At 33.2% G+C, this 27,829-nt stretch overlaps 1 protein-coding gene across 1 annotated transcript in view; it reads right to left on the bottom strand.

Annotated features, from left to right (window-relative positions):
• Nucleotides 1–6,437: 6,437 nt before the first annotated feature.
• Nucleotides 6,438–27,829, bottom strand: part of LOC129225711 (protein downstream neighbor of Son-like) — a 71,191-nt gene continuing 49,799 nt past the window's right edge. Inside the window, exons 11-13 of the mRNA XM_054860198.1 lie at nucleotides 21,978–22,079; nucleotides 18,588–18,783; nucleotides 6,438–6,995 (exon numbers count right to left, since the gene is read on the bottom strand). Coding sequence (XP_054716173.1) covers nucleotides 6,666–6,995; nucleotides 18,588–18,783; nucleotides 21,978–22,079 — 628 coding nt within the window. The 3' untranslated portion in view covers nucleotides 6,438–6,665. The remainder of the gene's footprint in view (nucleotides 6,996–18,587; nucleotides 18,784–21,977; nucleotides 22,080–27,829) is intronic.

Below are 27,829 nucleotides of genomic sequence, written 5' to 3'. Positions count from 1 at the left end.
TCTGTGTGTTTGATGGGTGTGTGGTGTGATATTTTCCAAAATCTATAGCTGCTTTCTTTAAAAAGATTATTATTGGTATTTTACTTAATGTTACTCAACTAAGAAGCAAAAAGTCTTAAAGCAAGAGCTATAAAATGACTAAAAATAAACTATTTAAGATGTCAATACAAAATATAGTTCAAAGTACATTTAAATTACAGAGACTGCTCAAATTGAAAGATTTAAACAAAATATTAAATTGAATGTTTAAAACTTTTTTCGTTGAGAAGCACTTTTGTCATGCATTGAGCTATAACATTTGGACGCCCTCCTGCCCCCCCCCCCAGGAAAGTTTTGAATTAGAGAAATAATTATATTTATTATATTTGGAAATGTTTTTTGATGTTTTTCGATATATACGCTTTGCCCCCCCCCCCCACCTCCTCAAGAATATATTGATGTATCGAAAATATCGATATTTGAAGAGCGATATATCGCAGTATTAAAATTCTGATATTGCCCAGCCCTAGTGAATAGCAATAATTTAGCAAATAAGCAATAATTACTAAGTTTACATATATAAAAATCAGAAAAAAAGTAAATTAAAGAAATTAATAATTAATTTACCAGACATTACCAAATATACTACAGCCAAAGTTTTAGAATAGGCTACAAATATTGAAAAAGTTCTCAAAGTTGTAATTTTTGTATTATTTTTGGACTTTTAAAAAGTTTTACCATTGAAAATCCCCTTATTTCTGTATTTCCTCAATCTGCTAAACGTCCTTATTCAAATGACTTAAAATTTTCGAGTCTAATGAGAGCGGCAAAATTAGAAGTCTACACAAGTTCTCAACCCTAAAATATTATACATTTAAGGAGGGTTAAAAATAATGATGAAAACATAATTATAAATGTTCGAACGGTAGAATCACATAGTAAAGAACAACTTATGAAACTGCTAAGATGAGTGAATTTTGCACTAAATTATGCATGTTCTGAAATAAAAATCCATTACCAGTTGTCAGTTTCCATGATTTTTGAGCATTTTGTGCAGAAAATCATGACTTTCCATGACCATTTTCGATCATATTCGAAATCCATGGCTTTCCAGGTGCGCAGACACCAAATCGAAAACAATTTGTTTTTTCTGCATTGGCACCAGTGGCGTAGCTAGACCCGACTTTCGGGGGGGGGGGGTTACTTCTTTTATAAATATATATATATATATATATGTATAATCGCTTGGAATTTTTCTTTTCTTCTTTTTTTCTTTCTCTTCTCTCTTCTTTTTCTCTTTTTTTTGAGACTAACTTTTCGGGGGGGGGGGGTGTCCCCAACCCCCCCCCCCCCTTAGCTACGCCCCTGATTGGCACTGCATTTGTAGGGAAACAACTTTTACAGAATTCATATGAAAACTTTGAGATAAAGGAATATTCGAGTTCTAAGACTTTGAGTTATCGAGAGTTGACTGTATGTTATTTTACAACATTAAATAATCACATTTCACAAATGATTGTTGACATCATAAACTATTTTTAGTACATGCATAAATTTTTACATAAAATGTGCATTAATATACAACTAATGAAAGAAACATTAGTTTTAAGTCTACCGATGTTATAATAATACTATAAGAAAATATACAGATATTTGAGGATACAGTTACTATTTAAAGACTTAAGTTGGGGCTGATTGAAAATATCCCGATATATTCAAACCCTGGACAACTTACATCCCTTTACTTCTCAATGCCTCATATGTGATTGAAAAATGCCAAGTAACCCAATGCTTATAAGAATACAGTAAAATATTTTGTAATAAAAGATCAAGACTATATAACTTATCATTTTATTCGAAATCAATGATACATTTTAATGTTTTCAAATAAACACCCTTTTTTCACAAATGATTAATCAAATAAAAAACAAATAACTAAATAAATACTATACTGTTGAATAAATACATAACAAGTAAAACCAAATACATTACACTCATCAATGGTTGAAATATTTTTTGCTTCTAAAGCAAATCACTTAAAATTCAATTACTTCATAAATTTATTATGGAAAATATTTTGCAGACAAACTTTAGAAATTATGACACGTAATAATAAAATAATCAACATTTTTTTTGTTTGTTTTATTTGCTGGTAATGTGAACATATTTCAGATAAAGCACAGTATAAGGTTTGATACATTTTATAAAGTAGTTTTATATACAAAATACATTATAAAAACATATGTAAAAAGAATGTAAATCATACATAGCATGTTTGAAACATTATAAAATTTAACAATATTTACTATCTGTGCAGTATGCCCCATGTTACATTGGGCTTCCACTGTTTCTAAATTGAATTTCAATCCTTTCAATGGTAAATTCAGATTTAGTTATATTACTTAATCTTGAATTTAAAATTTCAAAAGCTTTTGTACTATTTTGTATACTAGTAACTCTTTAAAGATTTCATGGCTGAAATTTAATCGAAGACAGAAATAGTTTTCAGTCATAAAAAAAAGTTAGACGAGTATAACTAAAATGAACTGCGCATGAAAGAAAATGGGAGTTTCCTGTTTTAAAAAATATCAGAGGACAGTATGACATACGCAGTATAACAGATTACACGGTATGCCGAAGTATGGTATAATAGCGTACTCTATAAAGTTGACTCTCTGTTTAACAACTTTCAAGGGACCACAAAAAAAAAACGTCCTTAAATAGAAAGCTTTTAAAACTACAGTGGAGTATACGGAACTTGAAAAGAGGTCTGTAAATAAAAAAAAATCATTAAATAGAGCGTCGTTAAGCAGAGAGTCAACTGCATGTTTTTTTACTTATTAATATATCACTAATAAGGATTCTGTGTTATGAATACACCATTAAGATAAATAGAACAACAAATGACTTAACATTTTTTAAAACATTTTATGCAAAATATTTTTTTACATAGTAAAGTTTTAAAGGCACTTATCAATTACTGCTACATTTGTAATACATGAGGTCTTCGTTTTATGCTGTTTCGATTATACACAGTTTCATTTTATTTTATGCAGATGAGTTTTGATTTTATGTGGATGGGGCATTGCAAACAGGCAAAATTTTCCCCTCTTTCAAAATCCCAACTACTGAGATTGCAGATAACAACAAATGAACGGCATTTTGATGTGCTAACAAGCAAGTTTGGGCAACTGGAGAGATTTTTTGAGATTAGTTTTAGATCTCGAAACAGAATTAAAGTTGTTAAACTCACAATTCAGAGTTCACAGGTAGAACTTTGAGAAGTGACAAACGAGAACAAAACCAATGAGGATATCGACATCGATGACACACGATCAAAAGCTTTCACACTGAAAATTTCGAGCCATGCTTGGACAATGGCAAATAATAATCTTTCTGATTTATTAGCGAAGGAAGATCCCAGCATGGAAATTAAGTGAGTGATCATAGAAGCGTTAATGCCCCACAAAGAACTACAGAGATTTTTTTTTAATTGTGGGTCAAAAGAATATAACATATATAACATAAACAGTTCTGTTTTATAAGCACTAAGATAATTCATGTTTTCTTTGTGCATTTGATATTGGAATAAGTCGACATTAAACTTATTATATATATTAATCTATCACTAGAAAGGATTTTTTTTTCATCTACAGAATCTAGCCTCTATGTTAACCCTATCATTAAATCTCAATTTACGCAGTTTTGATTTACGCGGCATCTCCGTGGAACGAAACTCCAGGGTAAAACGAGGGTCTACTGCACTTAAGCTTTTAAATTTTCACTCTGGAGAGCAGTAAAATTACTTTTAGTAATAACAACCTTAAGCAAAATTAAATGATTGATAAAATAAGGTTTGAAAAGCAAAGTTTTTAACCTCTATTTTCCAATAAGACTATCAGAAAGTATGAAAATGAGATGTGGGTTAAAAATTCATTTATTGTCAGTGTACGGCAGCGTGTTCATTATGGAAGCACAAGAATAAGAAATTTTTCACTAAAACGACATTTGATTCATCTTTGCAACAAAAACACTGCAGTTATTGCAAAATCATGGCTAAAACAAACATTTTGTAAGAAAAGTTAGGTTTGTTACGTAATTACATTAAAAATTACACACACAATATGTGCATTAAAATACAAGTTTCAGCTAAGATGAACAAAACTTTTTCTGAACTCTTAACTAAAATTTTCACGGCTGAATACCTAAACTTGTTTTTCTAGTAATTATTCTGCACATTATATGGTTGTAGAAAGCGCAATTGGTTTTGCGAGGGGTGTACTAAATGAATAATGTTCATACACAAGTTTACCTGTCAGCATTTGAATTAGCTCAGAGATGAAACTATAGGTCAGTAAAATTTTAGGAGATTAAGTAAAAAATCTGGATATACAAAGCTCACTAGGTGTTTTACGCCAAGACATGAGAATGGTGAAATTTAATAGGTCTAAAAGCAATTAACATACAAATTTGTTCCAACAAATGTTAAGATTTAAGAAGAATGTTAAATTTTTCTGATTGTATTTGGACAACAAGGTGTATAAGTACTAATAGTAAATTTTTTCAAATGTAGATAAGCAGTCATTAATTTTTTTCACAATTTTACTTATTCGTGATAGTTACAAATACCGCTTATACAAACAAATTCATGAACTTTTGGCACTTTGTATTAACCAAGTTCAACATCATTTGAAAAAGATCAAAGCACAGGATGCTATTTTCCCGTACTTTTCTGTTCAACAACTAATAAATACAATCAATGAAAGTCCATCTATAGATGGAAAACTTTCAAATATTTAAATTTTTCATTAGTTGTCTGTCAACAAAACTTAATGCATCCATCCATGATTAACATCTTATTTGTTTCTATGATGTAGCACCCAAAACAGTAGTAAGACAAAAAAGATATTGCCTTACAAACCAGGGTTTCCAACAGATTTTTATTTTCTCCCTAGGGTTACTAGACTAGTAAGGGGACTTTCAGACTTAGACTATGATAGCAGACTGAATAGGCTTAATATGTATAGCCTGAAGCAAAGGAGAGTCAGAGGGTACATGATTCAGTTGTTTAAATTGATTAAAATGGAAGATGTTAACGGGTTAAGTTTTTGCACAGAAAGCAGGAGGAGGGGTCATTGTTTTAAGCAATTCAAATCTCAAGCTAACCTGGAAATTAGGAAAAAAATCACTTCTTTAGTAGGGTCATGGGCAATTGGAACAGTTTACCGGAAGAGGCAGTAACAAGCAAGGGGGTGGATAGCTGTAAGAGGGCCATATCAATCTTCATTAGGGACTTATAAACTGACTAGCACCAGCCTAGCTGGGCCTAGAGCCTGTTGCTGGTCGTCACATGTGTATTTGTATTGAAATGGGACTTAAATTCCAAAAAAGGAACTTTTAGCTTAACTTTTAAAGGTTAAAGTTAAGGATGCACTGATTCATTTGGAAGTAATTGATAATTAGCCATTTTACCAATTATTTATAATTGGCGAATTTTAACTGATTAATTAGCTGATTTTTTTTTGTTAAAATTACTTTTGCATAGAACAAATTCAAACTTTACAAACTATAGCGCTGAGGGCGGGAACAACACATTCATATGTCTTTTTAGGGGAAAGAAAAAAAAAAGCAAACAAACAAACAAATGGATAAAAGAAGTTATAGGGAAAATTCAAAATGAAATGGACATTTTTATAGGGAAAAGGGACCAGGTTTTGAAAAAAAAAAAAAAAAATTCTTGCAAAAAAAATTATCAAACATTTTTCATGTCAGCAATAACATTCACTTTATTATGCCAATCTCTCATGAGAAGTTCTCTTTTTTTTTCAGTCTTATATCTAGATGAAAAGTGTCATTGACATTTTACAAAGATGTACACATTGCACATCTAACTGAGAAACTGCACATCAATCTTTCAACAAACACAGAAAATATTAAGGCAAATCTTTAAGGCAAACAGGCAGAAATCAAAAGTCCGTATTATATGATTTTTTTAAAAAATTTGTACCAATATGTATGGGACATCTTCCTAACATTTTACTATTAAAAACATTTTGCATTTGCAAACAAAACTGCTGGATTTTCCTTTTGATATTAATATCAAAATTGATATTTAATGGAAGGAATGATAGCAGTAGTAGTAGCAAGTAAACTAATTTTACGTTTCCTGAGTATAAACGTAGATATTTAGAAGAAAAGTACCTGAGAAAAGTGTTTCAGCTTAAGTGGACTGAATATTATACATAACAATTTAAAAAAAATTAAATTCTCACGTGATTTTTGCAAAAAAAAAAAAAAAAAGTTATTTCATACAAAATTTTACAATGTGATTATTAAATATTTTACAATAAACTAGGATTTTTTTTATTTTTTACCCCTACTTTACTATGAATTACAGAATATTACTGATAAGACAGCAATTTTCTTTTCTTTTTTTTTAAATTTCAGGGATGATTCTTTCTATGGATTTAATGATTGTATCTTGGTTCACATTATTTAAATTACCTAAATATTTCTGGCATTCTTGAAAAATAAATTTTCTGGATTATTTATTTTCAAGAATTTGTCCTTTTCCAGTGACTGTTCGATTTCATTGGAGCTCCATCACTGAAGAATAGTAATATTGCTTCAATTCAGCAATTATTTTGTCAGGTATCATTTACCACACAAAATTGCGTTATCTGGGTTTACTTCCAAGTAAAAAGCCCATCGTCTACTGCAATAGAACTAATAACAGACTCTCCCGGTTTAGAACACATTTTTTTCACAAATTCTGAAGGAAATCCGCAATCGGTAACATTATTTTGAGCAAATATACAAGGTAAAATAGGAGATAGGGGATTAACCATAGAAAATGCAACACTGGGAGTAAAAGAAGTCAATGTCGATGAAAATTGACCATTTTGTGTAACTTTAAATAATGAACACAAGGAATGAATAGCATTAGGAAGCAGAGGTCCACTAATTTCTACAGACTCCAACTCTTTTTTCTCCATCTTAACTTTTCCGTGACGTATCTACAAAAGATGAAGATAAAAAATTAAGTTATATATTTATTACACAATGAAGCACCGTTTATATGTTTCTCTTTTACAGTCGAGTCTCGAAAAGCCGAGGTAATTGGGGCTCGCACCACTTCGGATTACCCGAAAAAATATTTGGATTACAAAAGGACATGCAACGTTTACTTCTTATGCTATGAAAAGAAAATATTGTCTCCTTAAAAAATTTATAATTCAAATTTCAACATAAATATGTGTTTTAATTAACCGTAAACGAGTTTGGATTAGTTTTTTTCTTGATGTCTACACATACTTGTATGTAGATTAGCAGGCAACCGAAAAAAATGCCCTTTGATAATCCTAGAATAAATTTTGACGAGTTTTGTCGTGACATTTGTGTCTATGTGTGATCTTACATATGTACCTCACATAATACAAAAACGTTATTCATAGAAGCAGAACAAAAATTTGTTTTATACAATTCGTACAACATCGAGTTTTGCACTCCCCTTTTTAATTGCAGTCGGGTATTCCAAAAGAGCTGTTTGTTCGTTCTTTAAGGCAAAACAATATGTTTTAGTTTCAAGTTATTTTTCGTATCAACATACTTCCTACTCTTTGCAAGGCATCTCTTAATCAATCTCTAACAGTCAATGAATTTTTCATGTCATGTGCCTTATTGTATGTTGTCAGGAAAGTTCTAAGCATAGCAAAATATTTCGATTTTTAGATTAAAACATTTTTTGTCCGTAAAAAATATATCTTTTTAAAATATCGACAAAGCACCTCGAATTAAGCAGAACCTCAAACTTTTGAGACTTGGATTTTAGAGACTCTACTGTACAAGTTTTTATCATTTATAGGTTTTGACATTGGTCACTGCAGTGTTCAATGCATATTAACGTATACTTATTATACGTTTTTCCATGCAGTCCCTTCAAAAACTTATAAATGGTGCTTCACTGTATATAGTTCAAACATTGCATAACAATTGAAAAAAAAATATTTACAATAAAATTATGAAATTTCCAGTAAATTATAATTACAGTAACCCCTCGTTATATCGCGCTTTTCGGGGGACAAAGAAAAAGTGCGATATATCCGAAAGCGCGATATAACGTAGGTCATTAAAAATAGTCATAAGTCCAATACACAATTAAATTAGCATTCGTTCTTTTTGAAATGATTTTCTAATGGTTTCGATGTAGTTCACGAATATCACACCGATTGATATTTAAACACGATTGAAATTTAAGTAAATTTTCACCGTCTGAAAGTAAAAAACATCAAATGGGGAATGAAGATAATCTTTCTGAGCTACCGCGAGATAAGAGTGAGCATTCCAATACCCTCTCATTCCCAATAGACTTTCTAATCCGTTTGACTTGCTGTCACATTGTTTACAAAAAACTATTTTGCCCGTCCAGAACATTCTTCCTTTCTTTGATGCAAATCCTGGTTAGTGCAACCAAGCACAAATCTTTTTTGTACTAAAAGAAGGGAGTATGTTCTCTTCTACATGGGCTAGTATGACACTTGCTTGATGTCTTTCACTCATTGTAAAGGCAATGTATCAATACAAAACACGTTAATTAGTTTAAAAATTTGAAACTGAAATATATGCGCTGGTATGTACATTCGGATGACAGGAATTACTGCTGCTTTTCCAGCGAATTCAGAATAGTTTTCTTTTGTTCATTGACAAAATAAAGAAGAAAAATACCTTCTCTGAGCAATACCATATGTTTTCAGAAATGGTTTCAAACTTAAAGCAAAGCTTTTATTCCTTATTTTAAGCTTAAATATTTCGGGAGACAGAAGAAAAGAGCGATACAGTAGAACCTCGATTATCCAAAGTAATTGGGACTGAACCTACTTCGGATAATCGAAAACTTCGGATAATCGAGAATTCATCTATAATCATCTAGTTTAATATGTAGAGTCGTCGTTCAACTGTTATGGCTATTTTTACTGTTAAAGAAATTAAAATTATAAATGAAAATTAATTTATTTCTGGAACAAAATTTACAATGGTTTAAATGGAAGTTTCATCTGGTGCAATTTCGCCGTCCTTTACCGTGCAGCTCTATCCCGAAGTTTTCTTAAAATCATGAGTTCAGAGGAATCACACTGTTCCTGTTGTTCCAACCAAGCAAGACCTTTTGCAAAACTCTCAAATGCATCATTGTTACTTATCTTATTTGTTCCAGAATCATTCTCATCTTCATCATCATCATCTTCTTTTGGAGAATTCCGGACTTCTGCTATTAAGTCCTCATCATTGAGCAACTGGAAGCCTGCATCTTCCATGTCACAATTCAACCAATCTGTAATTTCTCTATCACCACAATTTTCAAAGCCTTTCATTGTGCTGAAAACGCTTGAAAACTCAGTAACAATATCTTTCGCAATGTCAGTAGCATTTTCATCTGTGCCACTTGAAAAATTCGGCAAAAGTTTTCTCCAACTTCGTCTTAGTGTCGATTGCGGCAAAGATTCCCACGCGTCACTGATCATATAAATGCAGTCTTTGATGTTGATAGTTTTCCAAAACTCAACTATTGAAACTGCACCAGATTCAGAATCTCCTTCAAAAAGTAATTTTCTGATAAACTGCTTTCGGTAACGTCGTTTTAAAGATTCTAAGACTCCCTGATCCATAGGACACAGCAGAGATGTTGTATTGGGGGGCAAAAATAAACACCGGATGTTACCAGATTTTAAAGAGTTATGTTCCGGATGAGCTGGACAGTTGTCGAATAACAGAAGCGCTCCATTCAAATATTTTTTTTCTTGCCAAGATTTCACTGCAGGCACGAAAATATCAAAAAACCACTTGGAAAACAAATTGGAATCCATCCAAGCATTTTTTTGATTTAAATAGTGTACAGGAAGAGCAGATCTGTTTACATTCTTAAAACATCTCCGATTCTTACTTTTAACAACAACAGCTAGTTCAAGCTTGTGGGAACCCGATGCGTTGGAGCAGGCTAAAACAGTGACTCTATCTTTCATTCGTTTCCTTCCGTCAGCAGAAGTTTCATTTACCGCAGCTAAAGTTTTTCAGGAAGGGCCTTCCAATACAGTCCGGTTTCATCGCAGTTGTAAATTTGATCTGGGGATGAATTCTCATCTCTTATCAAATCTTCAATCTTTGCAACAAATGAATCAACTGCTGCGACATTTCCAGACAATTTTTCCCCCTCGATATTGAGTTGCCTTATACCATGGCGAATTTTGAATTTCTCTAACCAGCCACTACTGGCTTTGAAGTCATCAGAACCACCAAGCTTCGAGTTGAGAATCAAAGCTTTTTCTTGAATCATTGGTCCAGATAGGGGTATTCCTTCACATCTTTTCTGCACAAACCATTTGTACAAAGTCGCATCTAAATCTGTATGATCGGCTAATTTCATTGTTTTTCGGAATTTGGCACCTTTCGTGATATCAAACTCAGCAAAACACTTTTTAATTTTTTCCGAGTTTCTTTTCATTTCGCTCACGGTTGACACACCAACGTGAAACTCTTTCGCAAGTTTTGTAACAGCTTCACCAGATTCTAGTCTCGTTATAATATCATATTTTTCCTGTATGGTTAATACGATTCTTTTTCTCTTAATGGAAGCCATCATAAAGAAGAAACCATGAATTTCAAAAATAAGAAAAACAATGCGTTAGTTCTATCAGATCCCCCGGCAGGTCAAAACTACCAACTTCACTGATAGCACTCAAGAAAATTCTGATCGAAAATGTAGGAGCAGAAAAAGAGAACCCACAGATTAGCACGAAATTTCCGGGAAATTTCGAATTCTGGCCAGCTGCCCAGCCCAACGCGACAGAGAACAGCAAACGGGTTTTCCTTCTTTTCCCTTTTCCTGGAATAGGTTCACAAAGGATAAGTGACACAGAGTGACCTCCCCCTTTTCAAATTCTGCTGCGAAGAAAACTTCTCTGCTCTTGAGATTACAAAAGAGGTGATTCTTTGCACTTGCTTACAATCAGACGGTGCAATAACATTTGATTGTTCTGGGCCTCCGCAGTATGACCTTCCAAATTTCGAAATGACATGTGTTTTTGTTTAGAACAGGAACGCTTGAAAGTATTGGAGAGTATACTCATACCAAGAATTGAGCTAGTGAGAAGGAATTCCAAACTATTTATCTGCACTCGTAGTTTGGAAAAAACGGCTGACATGCAAAAGAAATGTGGGGAGAAAAAATTTAAAAATGGATGTTCGTTTAGAGAAAATTTTAGATAATAATAGGAAAAAAAAAAGAGAATTGAAACCGACTTCGGTTAACGGAGAGTTTTGGTTAATAGAGGTTCAGATAAGAGAGGTTCTACTGTATATCCGAATGAGCGATATAACGAGGGGCTACTGTAGAAAAGGTGATGTCAAAACTAATGGAGTAGCAGAAACAAAAAAGTTATTTTTTAGATCAAGTGTGCCCAATCATTCAAGCGTGCCGCCCCCTTTGACCACTGACATGAGATCATGCCACCCCCCCTCCTAAATTGTATGTAGTTAATATTAGTAGAATAGAAAACTGATTAAGTTAATTGAAGCTAATTTTTCAGTAAAAAGGTAGATAATTTTATACTACAATTTCAACATTGCTACACAAAACTTTCTTTTGAACATATTACCATTAGAACCTATGAAATCCGAGAAACAGAGAAATAAATAATTTTTTTTTAGGATCTAGACGAGGTTGGCGTGCTGTACATCAGGCACTTTTTTAACATCAACGAGAAAGCTGATACTGCTTTTTAAGATTCACACGTGACCAAAAAAGGAAGTAAATGACTGTTAGTTTACTTTTAAATTTATCCTTTATATGCACATTAGGGTGGGCCGAAAAAACTTTTTTTGGAAATCTGTTTTTGGACAGTGCGGTAAAGTTGCTATATGAGCCCGTTATTACCCATAAAAAAATTCGCTAAATTTGTTTAATATTTAGCCGGCGCTATTTGACCTTGAAAACTGAAAAAAAAGGGCAAAAATGCACTTTTCCCAAAAAAAGAAAAAGAAAAGAAAAGAAAATGGAGGGGGGGGGGGAGGGGGGTTAAAAATAAAAGTTTGAAGTTAGTTTCAGCAAACATTAGAATTATCTGTCAGTGAATTAGTTGAAATCCTCAAAGACTTATACATTTCGTAGAATATTTAGCTACGCTCCTTTAAGACTGACACATGGGAAAAATGAAAAAAAAAAAAAAAATAAATAAATAAAAGTAGTTTCAAAATAAGTAAATACTGAAATGTTACACAATACGTTATTTAGAAAAAAACAGTGAAAATTCAATCAATTTTTTGCGACATTTGTACGCCAATTTTAAAAAATGCACACACTCAAATAAAAAATAGTTACATAAGGTGCTAATTTTTCAATCTTCGGTTCCAATTGTTTCTCCAGGATAATAAACGGCGCTCAACTGCTTCTATTATTCCTAAGATTATTTCATAACTATTTTATATATGTTTGACAAATAGAGCCCTTGAGTATTAAAAAAAAAAATGTGAATCCTCTGAAGTCTTGGACATTTCGAATGTCATTGTATTATTATCTTTGTTTTGGTATACAACACGACTGTTATGTAGAAACGCGCGAAAAAGAAAGTAACGAGAGCAAGCACAAGTAGTCTTCTATTTGGACCTGGTAGAGATTTGTCTCCTCCCGATGCTTTATTTCTTCAAACATATGAGGACATTATCAGATGTTATCAATTCACTAAGATGCAAATAAAGGGAGAAGGAAGTAAGCAACCATCTTCTGCAAGTGTGGCCACTGTAGTTGCAAAAAAAGTTATTGATATTTGGGGACGTGCTTCCCTTCCCCTTGTTTCGATAAGAAGAGTGATCGGCATGATTTTATCTCATTATTCTAAATAAAATAGCGCAACAAAAAATGCTAAGAATATAAAGACGCAACTTTTACAATCAAAGCGAGGCAAATTTAAAGAAGAGGCTACGACTTTGTTTGACGTTTGTGCCTGCAAATGCGCAGATTTATATTCGTGTAATTGCAGAAAAAAAGCAAAAGTCCCTGATAGAGAAAAACAATTTCTTATTGATCAAAGGACAGTAAGAAAAATGGCTATTGGAAAAGTGGATAAGGTAACAAATAACGCATATTTCGCTCATCCTGAACAGCTAGTGTTGACAATGTTGTTTGACTCAAGAAAATACATTCGGGAATTAGCTGTTAGGTGCATTCTGAACTCTAGAAATATGAAGATAAGAGCTCGGATGGTGTACGATTTTTTAAGCGTCCTAAACTCAATTTTGAAACCGTTGGTTATGTTGATTTAGTTCATTGGGCAAACTGTGTTGCAACAGAGCCACCTCTTACAATGCTTCTAAAAGACCAACAATTGAAAGAAATGTGCAAAGAACAGCCTACAGAGTTCACTTTCGAGAAATTTCCCTGTCACACAGAAGCTGTGAAACGTTGTGTGAAACTAACCGAAGCTGCAATATAAGTTCGTGGTGAAACTGCACGAGATGGATACATTCGTGCCAAACTTCAAGCTAGGAAAGAACTTCCATCATTCGATAACAAGGGACAATATTATTCCAAAAAATAATATTCATTATGCATGAGGTATTATAAATCAAATTTGAAGATTTCTTTTTCAAAATTTTATTATCTCTATATGTAATTCTAGAAAATGTATGATATTATTGCGTGATAATAATTACTATGATTAATAGTGCTATTTAATTAATTAGTCTATGATTTCAATTTCAGAAATAATTTTCACAATAGGTTTTAAAGAAATTCAATATTTTTGCATTTTTATCCAATTTTTGATGTTGAAAAGGAGCGGTTAAATGCTCATTAAAATCAATGAAACATTTTATGGGCTCAACATGGCTCATTACATAGCATTTTCGCTGCATTCCAGCAAAATATTTGGAATTTAGTTTTTAAAAAAAATTTCGACAAAACTTCATTTTTCTCATTTTTTTCGGTTTTTTAGTGTCAAATAGCGCCGGCTAGATATTTTTTAATATCCAAGAAATTTTTTGTGAGTGCTAACTAGCTCACCACGCAACTTTTGCGCGCTATCCAAAACTTGATTTCGGAAAAAAAAATTTTTTCGGCTTATTTCGGCCCACCCTAATGCACATGCCTCCCTTGAAATTCTTCTACGCCACCCCTAGGCTGAGAACTGCTGCGTTTGATGCTTGTGTACTGTAGACAGCAAATCAAACAATTTCAAGGAATCTTAACGGCAAAAACCAAGGAATTGGAACAAATGAAATAAACAGAACTAAATTAAACAAGTTACATTGCAAGGCAGAAAGATGCATTTTATAGCTTTAATTTACAATATTCTAATGGCAATGAATCAACTTTGTACTCAATACTGTGAAAACTCTTAGATTGCAAATGCAACAGATTTATATGCTATGAAAAATAATACAGTCGACTCCCATTACAACGCGATTCAACCTACTCGAAATGGCTATAATGCAAGTTTTTCAATAGCAACGAATTTTAGAGCTGATGCGAATTCCTCGCTCGCAACACGAAAATATGTGGAAAGTAATCGTGGTCTTAAGTGTCGGCTTCAATATTGACTATTAAATATTGGTTTTGTGGATGTACTTTCACCCTTTTAGCATCACTGACTGCCCAAGTTCCCATACCACATTAGTCTAAACATTGCATTGTTACTGCGCATAAATATTTATAATAATAACTCCATATTTTCATTTATTTTTTTAAATTCTAAATATGAAAGGCGATGAAATATTGTAGCACTTAGGCATGATGCTTCGTCTAAAGTTTGTTAAGATCGAAAGAAAAAGTGAAAGCTTGAGGCAAATTAAGAAAAGGTTAAGATCCTTGATACGCTTGAAAAAAGTGGATATAAGGTAGCACGTCAATTAGGTATGAGTGGATCTTCAATATGTACAATTGAAAGTCAAGAAAAGGCACTCCGTATAAGTCCAGACTTTAGGTTTAATATAAAGCTCACAGTCTAAGGGTCATTGATTTTGTGCATTGTAACACTATTTTATGCTGAATAATGCAGCTTTCTTTTTAAATACAGTAAAAATTTAGCTTTTTATGCAAGAAACGCTATAGTTCAGATTTGGTCTAAAATAGCTTGAGGATTGTTTAAAAATGTCTAAAATAATTGAGTATGTTAATAAAAAATTCGTACACATACTCTTCTCTACAAAGCGAAATTTCGACTTACGCGAGAGTCCTTGGAATGCATCCCTTGTGTAAGTCGAGACTCGACTGTACATAAAAAAAAAATACCTGAAACCTTTCGGGGGGGGGGGGGGGTTACTTCTTTTATATATATATATATATATATATATATATATATATGTATGTATATATATGTATATATATATATGTATAATCGCTTGGAATTTTTTCCTTTTCTTCTTTTTTTTTCTTTCTCTTCTCTCTTCTTTTTGAGACTAACTTTTCGGGGGGGGGGGGGTTGTCCCCAACCCCCCCCCCCTTAGCTACGCCCCTGACCAGTAAGCAGAAATAAAGAGGAGATTCAATAAAGAGGAAAATCTGTTTTCTAAATAAGGGTGATCTCTAGACTAGAGATTAGCACATTGATTTATTTCGAGTTTGTTTGTTGGTAGAACTAACTCAAAATAAAATTTTGTACTAATCAAACAGTAAATTAAATAGGTATGTCAAAAAAAGTGTCATGTTGAGGATACTACATTAGGACAAAATAGTGTGAAATTTGCCCACAAGTGAAAATTAGCGGTCAAGTGAACGAGACACACAAGATCCAAAGGAGTAAATAAACTAGCCAGAACCGGAAATGTTACGTCATAAGAGCAACAAGGACATTTGTACCTTGGAAAAATGCCACAGAAAAAAAAAGTTTTTCACGGGAAAGATTTCTAAATATAAGGGGGTGCGCTCGACAAACCATTGACAACTAAGGTACTCTTTTTCCAGATGTGGTAAGATTCCCAAAAATTTAAATTAAAGTGGAAGAACAAATATAAATAATTTTGGCAGAATAAAGCTTGAAATTATGATAGCAGGACCAACAATCATAACTGTTGGCCTTACAATAATAATTTCGAATTTTACGAAAGGAACATGAATCTCTACTTGAAAGCAAGTTGTGCGAGTAACCAGGGTTGGCAAGGTTTTGGACACTATGGTAAAAACCCTGGTTTTTACCGTCCTGTTGAAAACCCATGTGTCCAAAACTGTCCAAAACTATATTTTTAGAGAAATTGTATTTTATGAGAAAAAACCAAAAACAGAATAAAATGCACCAAAGTAAAGTTTTATATTGAACATTTATTCAATGTGAACATACTAGTTATTTATGCCGCTGATTTTAATCTAGTTACAGAAGTTGAATTCTTAATTTAAATTTGTATTCATGAGTTTATTTTATTTATTTATTTATTGTTATTATTAGTATTATTATTTTTTGATAATGGTAACCAAATTTACTTATGCTTGTGCATGTGTGCAAATGAAAGCGGGGTTGGCGAGGTTTTTACCATCCGGTTCGAAACCCTTGTGTCCAAAAGTGTCCAAAACTATTTTTAAAAAAACCATATTTTGTGAGAAAATATCAAAAACAGAACAAAATGTGTCAAAATTATGTTGTTTTTTTATTACTAAATACATTTATTTAATATGAACATTCAAGCATAAATATGTATATAGCTTATATATACAGCAGATTTTAATCTAGTTACGTAGAAATTAAATTCGTCATTAAATGTTTCAATTTGTATGCCTGAGTTTCTCTTTTTTGTTTCCATAAACCAAATGTTTCAACATTCATGCATGTGTCGAAAGAAAATGTTCGAAGTATAGTGCAATAATTGACTTAAATGCAATAAATGACAATTTTTTGTAAATACGGAATGTATTATATTAAAAATATGTACTAAAAAAAGAATAACACAAGTTTTAAAATATAAGTTGTGTTTAATCATTAATTTCTTGTTCTTTAATCTATGATTTAAAAAATAATTTTCATTAAAACATCACGCAAAATTTATTTGCAAAAACCATTAAAAAAATGAAGCATTTTAAAAAATATTGTACATTTAATAACATTCCTTTGAGTTATAAATGTAATTGAAATTAGTTGTCTTGTTAGCAATGTGAATTTCCTTTCATGGCTCTACCAACTGTTACAAAAGGAAATTTTTATGTGATAGAGTTATTGGCATTTTATTTTAAGTAAAATATTTTTTAAATGAACATTTTGGAGCAAAGTATTATCAAATACTCATTAATTAAACCTCATTAATATTTATATTTATGCATTAAAAATACTGTAGTAAATACAAATTGATTAGATTACACCCCTTTAGCTTTAGCATAGTTTTGGACAGTTTAAGACAGTTTCGGACACTTTTGGACGGTAAAAACCACCTGTCCTGTCCTAAACCGGTTTTGGACAGTCCAAAACCAAACCCTGCGAGTAACATTTTGAAAGATGTGCTCTTTGTAATCCTTAAATACATTATGCAGAAATACATTTAATGTAACTTTACTTTTGCTTTAACGTAATGCAAGTAAATAACAAAAGTGAAAAAAAAAAATAGTATCAACAATAGGATCCAAAAAGATTTATCACCTGCATAAAATAAAATGATCAATGAGTAGCATAAAATAGCACTTTTTCAATCTACTGCTAACTTCAACAAAACGTCTGCAATAGGGTGGTTCAAAAAAAAAAAAAAAAAAAACGCTTTTTTCAGCTAGAGTTTAGGACATCCCCTATTTTTTTAGACTTAATAATAGTATTATGCTGTAAAATTTTTAGCTTCTCACTCAAATTTTAAGAGGGTGCTCAATGACCCCTTAATTTAACATTCAGCTGTAGCATAGAAAATGTCAAATTTTGAAACATTTAATTTTCCCAGGTTTTTTTTTGTAAATAATTATTTTATTACAATGTATACGCATATTACTAGTGAATCTTATAATACGTAGCATTGTGTTTTCAATTCAATGTATTTTTTAAACTTCCCTCCCCATACTTATGAAGTTTGGGGGAGGGGTTTGAGCACCCTCTTTCAATTGAATTCGGAAGCTAAAATTCTTCCAGTATATTACTATCCACAAGTCTAAAAATATTGAGGAGTGTCCTGTTATCTAGGAGAAACTTTCTTTTTTTTACATGCATTTCTGAACCAACCTAGTCCGCAAATTATGTTTGCAAAAAAAAAAAAAAAATAAAAAATCAATGATAAGATCCAAAAGGCTTTATAGCTTGCAAAAAATTAATTAAAAAAAAAAAAAAAAAAAAAATAAAATAAAATAAATAGTCCATTTTTATTCTGTCTTCTTACTTCATTGTGTGAATTTGTATGTGTATTGTAGTTCATGGTATTAAATATATGTTTTCGAATTTAGAAAGATAGAGTCCTGTCTATAAGTGTTAGTTTATAATGACTAATGATATTTCTCATATACCAGCAGAAGGATCCACTGGAAGGGTAAGGTAAAGAAGGGTATCATCCAACAGCAATTTTAAGGGGGGGGGGGGGGAACAACTTTCACAATTAGTTGGAAATCTTCATTGTGAATAAAACAAAGCTTTTAATAATTTCTACAAACAAAATACAGAACTTACTTTTAGAGACTGCAGGGTTCCACCAAGAAAAGCAGTAGGAGCCAACAATGTTGGAGGAATTCCAGCCATAGGACCAAATTTCGAAGTACACAACTGGGAATTTAAAAGAAAATTCACCAATGCTTGTGTTTCTGAATCTTCTATGTAAACCAAAGACTCTGGTTTATGGTCAATTTTCCGGGATTCTTCCAGTTTTCTTTATTTTATTAAAGAGAACAAAGTTTGGAGACATTTTTATGCATGTTTATGTGCAATGGGAATCATCATTAAAACTTTATTTGACGTTTTAAAAAATTATTTCTTGCAAATTATCTTAAGAAGAATAAAAAGTAAATTAACAAAAAGTAAAAAGTATAAATACAGAGATACAAAACGAAATATATTTAGAGTATGAAGATTTAGAAGTAAAATGTGATATTAATGATTTTAGGCAAACAATAAAATTAATAATTGAGGCAGTGAGATGCAAAGAAATGTAAGTGGCAAAATTAAAAATTTGGAGATAACAAGTACAAGTGGTAGGTGAATCTTTCCTCTGTCTAAGGGCAAGAGGTAGTCAGGGGCAGACTGGCCCAGTCGGCTGGTCGGGGATCCCCGACTGGGCCGACTGTTTAGGGGGTTGATTATTTCATTCAGAAATAAACCAAATTCAAACAAAATGTTTATGACTAATCTAACCACAAGTAGGATCATTACATCACTTTAAATTACGTTTCATTTTGCCACTGCAATTAGTTAAATTGTTTTTTTAATTTGTACTTATGCCCTTTCTCTAATAATTATCCTGAAAGACTAGTTTGGAGTGATGAAAATGTTAATCAAGTGAAACAGATTTGTTTCAAACTGATTTATAATACTAAAAAATAACATAAAGTGACAAAAATAATTAGTGAAGTCCGTATTCATAAATTCGTTATCTTAAGAAAAAACATTGTGTATTTTCCTCTTTATCTTGCCTTGTTTTAGTGAAATAATAAAGTCTGGTGTAAAAAAAAAGAGATAAAAAGCAAAAGTTTTACATGTGTGTAAAACTATATTCATATTTATCAAATATAAGGGGCATTCAAATGAAACCAGGTCACTAGCCTAAAGTAACAGTTACGATATTATTAACTCAAAAATAATAGCCAAAACCATTGGCACATTTATCCCATTGCGACACTAGGCGGTCAATTCCATTTTTGAAGAAACTAGTAGGTTGCTATCGGATCCAGGACTGAACCCAGTCACACACTTCGTCGTCGATTGTGATATCCATAATATCTGGTGTGTCTGCGAATGGCTTACTTTAGAGGTCCAAAAACATGAAAGTTACACAGTGAAAAGTCTGCACGGTGAAAGGATGCATGGTGGATGTTTCAGCTACAGCGTTTCCCACCGAAACTACTGCAATGTCGTCTTCACCGCTTTGACTTAATGGCTCGTCTAAGGCTCTGTAAAGTGGCTAGATAATGCTGTGCATTGATAATGGTACCCCATTTCAGGAATTTGACAAGCAATGGGCCCCTTCCCCCCTGTGTGAGCCCTTATGGTCAAAAAAGGACATGTTTTGTAGTGGACGATAACTTGTATGATCACCTACTCTTTGGCATTAAACCACACTGTCACAGGGGCGCAACCAGAAAATATTTTTAGGGGGGGGGGGGGGCAAATTTTTTTTTTTACAACACTATCAGCGTTCTCTTTCTCTTTACATCAGCATATATTTATTATTATTATTATGAATATTATTTAGTAAAATTCCTTAAAATTCTACAAGTTTTGCAATTTTTTAAAAAAAACTCTTGCAAAAACATTGTTCTTATGCCAGAATTGAAATCACGTTAAGAATAAACTTTAAAGTACTTGAAACAACAGTATGGTGGTAAGATGTTCAAATTAATAAATGGAAATCAATACTTGTTATTACATTTACTATATTAATGAAATAAATCAAAATGCACACGAATTTTTATCACCAAAAGCTCTAAACTATTCATATTTTTAAGATCATTCAAGGAAAGAAAAAAAAGGAACACATTAAAATGGCATGAAATCACTTAAAAATACAACAAAATAATCAATAAAATCACATACACTTGATGAGTCCTAAATACCCACATTGCATGTGTACACTTATAAAATTGTCTTATTGTCTACAATACAAAGTTTAACCATCGTTGTTTCTAGGTTAGTTCTTCAATAACTTCAACTGGTTGTACAACTATATCTTTGTTGATACAAAGCTGTGCTAATCCATTTTAGCATTCTTGCATCATTGTGCTTCTTAAATAGGACTTGAGATTGCGCAATGTTGAAAACGATCGCTCCGCGGTAACAGAAGAAATAGTGTTATGAACGATTAGTTCCTAGCTACAGAAAAAATAAATGCCGAAAAGGAGAGAGGGGGAAGTTTTAAGTGACCTCTTGTCGTCCCTGCTTACTTTGGAACAAATTTGTTTTCTCAAAGCGCGTTCATCTTCGTTCTAATAGGAAAAAAAAAGAGTATTTTTGAAAATAGTTCAAATTAGCGTTCTGGGGGGGGGCGGCACAGGCCCTGTGAACCCCCCCTGGTTGTGCCCCTGCACTGTCACTGTGCAACATGAAGTGTTGCGCATGCGTCAGTCTCTCTAGCAATAGATGGTGTCTCCATACATGCAGTTACGTGGCATCGTCTAACGTGTAATGTGAAGTAAGACGCACTGATCTGGTTTTATTTGAATGAACCTTATACATCTTCCATGGAAATCTTTTTTTCTATCCTTCTCTTGCCTAGTTTTGTGTACCAAGTTTGATGTACATATCAGCATGACTATGTTCAAAATTGCACTGAATTATGATTCTTAATACTTGTTATTTCTTACAACAATATGAAAATTTTCCCTTTATACTCAATATTGGCAAAGGTAGTACAGCCGACAAGCGTTACTTAGCAATATTCACTTGAAAACCGTCTATAAAATCGCTAGCTTGAAACCATTCCTTTGATGTTCTATCGAAAATTTAAACATCATGAATGTTGATATTTGAAAACATTTGTTGCCCAGTAGAATCTTTTTCCAAAACCTTAATTTGGGAGATAATTACCATTACCGAAATTATGCTAGATCAAAGGAGTTATTTGTTTTTACTCCATTACGCCCCAAAAAATCTAGTTCTATGATCTTGCCATTGCGTCTTACTATTTCTTCCTTTGCGTTTGGTGCAGAAAACGTCTGCACTAAACGAAAAATGTGACCGCTAAATAAAGTGGTTTGTTGTACAAGGATGGACTTCCCTGCTAAGTTAGTCTGAGTCTTTACATGCAAATATGGAAAAACTACAGCTAACTCAATTTTGAAAAAAAAAAAAAAAGTGACTTATGCCCTTTCTGAAAAAACCGATTCAAATGACATCACATAAAAAGGATACGGTTTCCTGTTATTTGAAGCAAGTAAAGCATCTTGGCTTAATCCAAGGCTTTCCAGCCAAGTTGTTTCATCATCTGCATCATTTTTCACTTCCATGGTTTCCCTTTGAATAAATTAATCATATGTTACAAAAAACCAACAACTTATAAAAGGCATACATTAATTTAAAAACATATAATTGATAAAAATATATAAAAGAGAAACGCATAAACGGAGCTTCACTGTAAAACACATAAACACAATGAGCTCAAATGATGAGGCACACTACATGTTTCAATGACCTAGAGCTGAATGATTTGTTTCCCCCCACAGCGCCATGGTTTGCACATCTTATAGAGAGATCAGTTTATCGGCTGTCTCTTATATTAACTTTATCCACCATAAAACATGCTTGTTTCCAGGGTCTTTCCTCATCTATAACTTTCACTGGGATATTTAAATGAGATTTCAGTGGGGTAAAAGTTAAATTCCTTTAGTAACATGCAAGATTAGTATTTTTTCTCACAAAATGTGCATATTAGAGCTTTAAAAGTCAAATATTTTCTACAAGTAAAATTCTTTAGTTTTGTGAAGACTGTCAAGATGCAATATTATGCACTTAAGCTGATATTTTGAAAAAAATTGCTGTTGAAAACAAATGAAGCAAAGCATTGTTTACTTTAGCAATTAGTATGACATACAACCACAATAAATAAGCAGAAGTATGTAGATACCCCCCCCCCCCATCATTGATTGTCCAGCATTGTTAATGAAAACATATGCCCTTTTTCAGTAAAAAAGTAATTTTGAAAAAAATCTGAAGTGAAATAAAGGCATATTTAAAAATTTCAAAGGATTTACTGTCTGAAATCCTTGACCTTATCACAAGACATACATTTTGAGCACCTGTGATGTAGTAAACCCCTAGTGTGGCGACACAAAATGACATGCAAACGCACAAACCACAGGATAGTGAAATCAAGTGAATTGAGTAACTTTTTTTGCTAGAGGTCAAGGTGAGATTAACAAGCGAGTCAGAAGCCCACGATTCTTAACTACGGACGCGTGAACGACTTTTCTCAGTTTTAATTCAAGCTTTTACCTTTTTATGTTCTTTTGAAGCTTTTATCATTTGATTGTGTTTTAAAATGAATGTTTAAATGTGGATTGGTTCATGTAATGAATTGTAGAAGTTGCATTAACTCTATCACCACAGTGCCTGCATTGGAATTCTGATACCTATTTCATAGATGAATTACAATATTAAAATGAAGAGCAAAGCTGATTAAGAAATTTTAATAGATGAAATGCAAGATAATTATGAAAACCTAGAAGGAAACAATAGTTTAGCTACAAAAATTGTGAGGCTGGTGACTATATATTTGTAAAACTTGCATCAAAGAAAACCATGAAGTATTATGTAGTTCTAATTTTAAAAGTTGATGATGCAAATGATATACAGTCGAACTGGCTTACTAACTTATAACGAGCACAAAGGGACCGCAATATTTGCTCGTTACAACCAATAGTGCTTGTAAAACGAGTTTGTGAAAAAACCCCCCTAAAAACTTAACATAGTTGCCTTTCAGTAAATTACCGCAGATTAGCCAGGGCTAAAGCAGAAATACATGAAATACACCGCCAGCTCAGTCATTTCCAGCCAAGGACTGCAGTTTCGTGCTTATTAGCACTCATCAGCCCGGCATAGGAAAGTGACTGAGCTGGAGATGGGAAACCTGTTAAGGAAGCCAAGAGTGCCAAACCGCCGTAGCTAATATAGAATTAGCACAGACCAGATGAGTGACCGAAGCAATGGTTCGGTTCAACTCGAAAATTGAAGGCAAGGCATGGTATATTCAGTAAATTACCGCCCATTAGCCAGGGCTAAAGCAGAAATACATGAAATACACTGCAGTCCTCGGCTAGAAATGACTGAGCTGGCGGTGTATTTCATAGTTGCCTTTATCCATCTTTTTAATCTCCATATAGTATCAAAGAAGTTTGCTAATTTGCTTTGAATTGTCGGAAAATATCTTTCTTGTGTTATAGTTTTTGAGGAATACAGATATATATACAAATATAGTTTTTAAATGTTTGTTTACTCCAAATTTAAAAAAAAAAGAAAAGCCCTTTTTGCTTGTTACAAAGATTTATGACTTTCTCTTGACTTAAATGTAAAAAAAAAAAAAAAAAAAAAAAAAAAAAAAAAAAAAATTAACCAAAACAAGGATAAGCTGAGCTGGTAGTCAATAGAAATTTCATGAATCACAAAAATATTTCTTGCTTTAAGAGAGGTTTGCCTGTTAAGCGAGTTTTGCTTCCATAGACTTAACATTGTATCAACCAAGTACAGTAGAACCTCGATTATCCGAAGTAATTGGGACCGAACCTACTTCGGATAATCGAAAATTTCGGATAACCGATAATTCATCTATATTTATCTAGTATAATATGTAGTATCGCCATTCAACTGTTATGGCTATTTTAACTTAAACAAATTTAAATTATAAAGGAAAATTAATTTATTTCTGAAAAAAAATTTACCATACTTTAAATGGAAGCTTCATCTGGTACAAATTGGTCGTTCTTTGCCGTGCACCTCTATCCCAGAGTTTAGAGGAATCACACTGTTCCTACTGTTGCAACCAAACAAGATCTTTTGAGAAACTCAAAAGCATCATTGTTACTTATCTTATTTATTCCAGAATCATTCTCATCTTCATCATCTTCTTTTGGAGAATCAAGAAAAATCTGATCGAAAATGTAGCAGCAGAAAGTGAACCAACAGAATAGCACGGAAATTTCGAATTCTGGCCTGCTGTCTAACGTGACAGAGAACAGCAAACGGGTTTTCCTTCCTTTCCTCTTGTGATAATGCATATCACATTTTTTTTACCCATTTATTTTTCTCCCCATTTTTCTGTCATTTTAATTGTTTTTTTCACCCATTTCGTTGTTTTTTTATTTTTCTTGTGCATTCCACGTTTTCCCTGCGCTCCCCTTTAAATTTCGCGCACTTTATGATATCAACTATGTGATTTATTCATTTTTCCAATCGTCTAGCTTTTTGTCAATTTTTCTGTCGCTGATCCGATTTTTTTAATCTTTTTGTCCGCCATTAAAATAGTGGTAGCGTCCTTTTCCTTCGTTGTTTGGGCGCCAAACGCACTCATTGGTTCCTGCGCATCGCCATGTACCCGGATCTGATCGCTCATTTGCCGATTCATTTTTTCCACTCCACTTCACTCTGCTTGCAGCTCCCAGTCCGCTCGGTCGTGCTTTTTGCGGCTCTCCGTTTTCTTCAACGATGGCGATGCTGAAGCATCAGTGCCCCACGTCCTTGGACGGCCGTGGCTTTCTGCCGTATGTATAAGACCTCAAAATGAGGTGAAACCTTTTATTTTTATAACAACATAATTATTTAATCAAGAACGTTAAACTTCGAGGCTGATGATGATAGCATAGGAAGTGAATCACCTGTGTGTATGATTACTTCGGAGGGAGGTACACAGAATGTGCCGGAATCGAGCCCTTTGTGACTGACCATATTTGGATTGTTGGCATAAAATATTATTTTATTTTATTTTTTTTTCTCGGTCCACAGCCGATAATTTAAAGAAAATAATTTAAAGTTAAATGTACCTACTTTAAGCCCAGTCTGGTAAAAGTAGAACTTGTCAACTAGTTGGTGCTAACACTTCAATCGACAATTCCCCCACGCCATAATTAATGGCGACTGTTTACTGAAACCATTGAAGATTGCATGTCCCGATGTGTCAATTCAGAAAAGTTGAGTTGTCACCTGATTGATTCGAATTAATTCCACTTGTTGACCGCACGTGCTATGGAGAGGAGTACGAATATTCGCGGCAGTGGAATAAACAAATGGGTGATGGTTGAAGTAGAAATTAGTGTGGTGACGTCATCGAGGCATGGAATCTCATTGGCTGATAAAACATATATATTGTGGCGAGTGGCAGCACTCGGGGCAGCAGTCTCTCTTCTCTCAACGATCCCCAGTTGTTGTTTTGATCGTGAAGCCTAGTCCGGCTCACGTGTGGGGGGTTTTTTCCCCGCGATGCTAGCGGGGTTTTTTTGTGGTGTGTAAATCTAAATCTTCCAAGTCCTGGAATTAGTATCAGTCCAGGTGAAGAAACACTTGTGTTGTGTCCGGCCAATTAATATTGCCGGGGAAGTGAGTTCCTATGTGTTTACCCGAGATGTTCACCGATCTACGAACTGTCTAATGTTGCCTTCCCATTACGGACGTTCCTGAAGTGTGATCCGGGGGACCTTTTGTGTTGCTTCAAGTTGATCCTTCGGACTGGCCAGCGACTACATCGACATATTGGTGACATTTTTCCTTTATTTACTGGAACCATTTTTGTTATGATATTTTGGGGGTGTTATTTTATGGGGATGTTATAAAAATTTTAGTCATATTTAATAAATGTATTTTTATGAAACATGTTTTTTTTGCTTGTCTCCAACTTGACATTACACGGCCAGTTAATGTTTGCTTAGTTTAAATATCTTAACCTTTGGATTTTAAACTTAACTTTAATTATGCCAACATGGATGTGCAACCTATCCGTGAGCGGCGATGCGGAGCTGCATTTACCCAAGTCAAATTTTAAATATATGATGATTTCAACACCGCCGCCAAGGAGATTACCAACTGGTGCACCATTTTTCGGCGTGGCATGGTCTGCAACTGACATCGTTGATATCCGATTCATCCCTGAATACTCCCCACCATATTGAGACCATCTTCAAATCTAACTGCCCATCCTGCGCCCATTTTAATTTGAAGGTTTTATAAACCATGCGAATGAATTCCCCGTTTTCCGATTTTTAACGAACTTTGCAAGCTCAGCTCCACGCTCTTTTTTCTTCCTTTTGAACTTTTAAGTATGTCGCTCATGGATTTGTGTTTTTTTAAATTAAGTGTTTGAAGTTTTTTTTTCCTGGTGATCACCATACAAAAGTCCTGTCATATCTTGTCTGCTTCGAAATTTAGCATGAAATAAAGAATGTACGGTAATTGCTATGTTTCATTCCTATCATCCACATACATTCAACATGGGGTAAGTCTTTTAAATTTTTATGTTCTTTGGGCATTCAAGGCAGTCGTTGATCTGAGGTTATGTGCGGCTGCGATGCTTCCACTTCCACGGCCTAGATTGTTATCTTTTTGGGTTTCTGAATAATTCTTCAAAATTGAACGTGTTGCATCATGACACCCCTTTTCTGGAATAGAATTGTCCACAAAGGATAAGTGACACAAAGTGACCTCCCCCTTTTCAAATTCTGCTGAGAAGAAAATTTTCCTGTTCTTGAGATGACAAAAGAGGCAATTGTTTGCACTTGCTTATAATCAGACAGTGCAATAACATTTGATTATTCTGGGACTCGGCAGTATGATCTTCCAAATTTCGAAATGGGGTGTGTTTTTGTTTAGAACAGGAATGCTTAAAATGGGGAAGAGTACTCATATCGAGAATTGAGCTTGTGAGAAAGAATTCCAAAATATTTATCTGCACTCATAGTTTGGAAAGGACGGCTGGCATACAAAAGAAATGTGTGGTGGTGGTGGTGGTGGGGGGGATTCAAAAATGGATGTTCGTTAATAGAAAAATTTAGATAATAATAAAAAATGAAAAAAAAAAAAAAAGTGAATTAAAACCGACTTTGGTTAATAGAGGTTTGGATAACAGAGGTTCTACTGTACTTTTGCTTCCCTCATTAAATCATGGCTCGCTAAGCGAGTTTGACTGTAATTACTGCTTAATTTGCAAAAAAGAATAGATATAGTGACTTTTCTTCAAAGTTCGTGATTTTTTCTATTTAAAAAAGAAAAAAAAATCAAGAACT

Source organism: Uloborus diversus, chromosome 7, assembly GCF_026930045.1.
Source record: "Uloborus diversus isolate 005 chromosome 7, Udiv.v.3.1, whole genome shotgun sequence".
Classification (NCBI taxonomy): domain Eukaryota; kingdom Metazoa; phylum Arthropoda; class Arachnida; order Araneae; family Uloboridae; genus Uloborus; species Uloborus diversus.
Note: the sequence above shows the minus strand (reverse complement) of the source record. Positions and strands in the feature narration are given on the sequence as shown.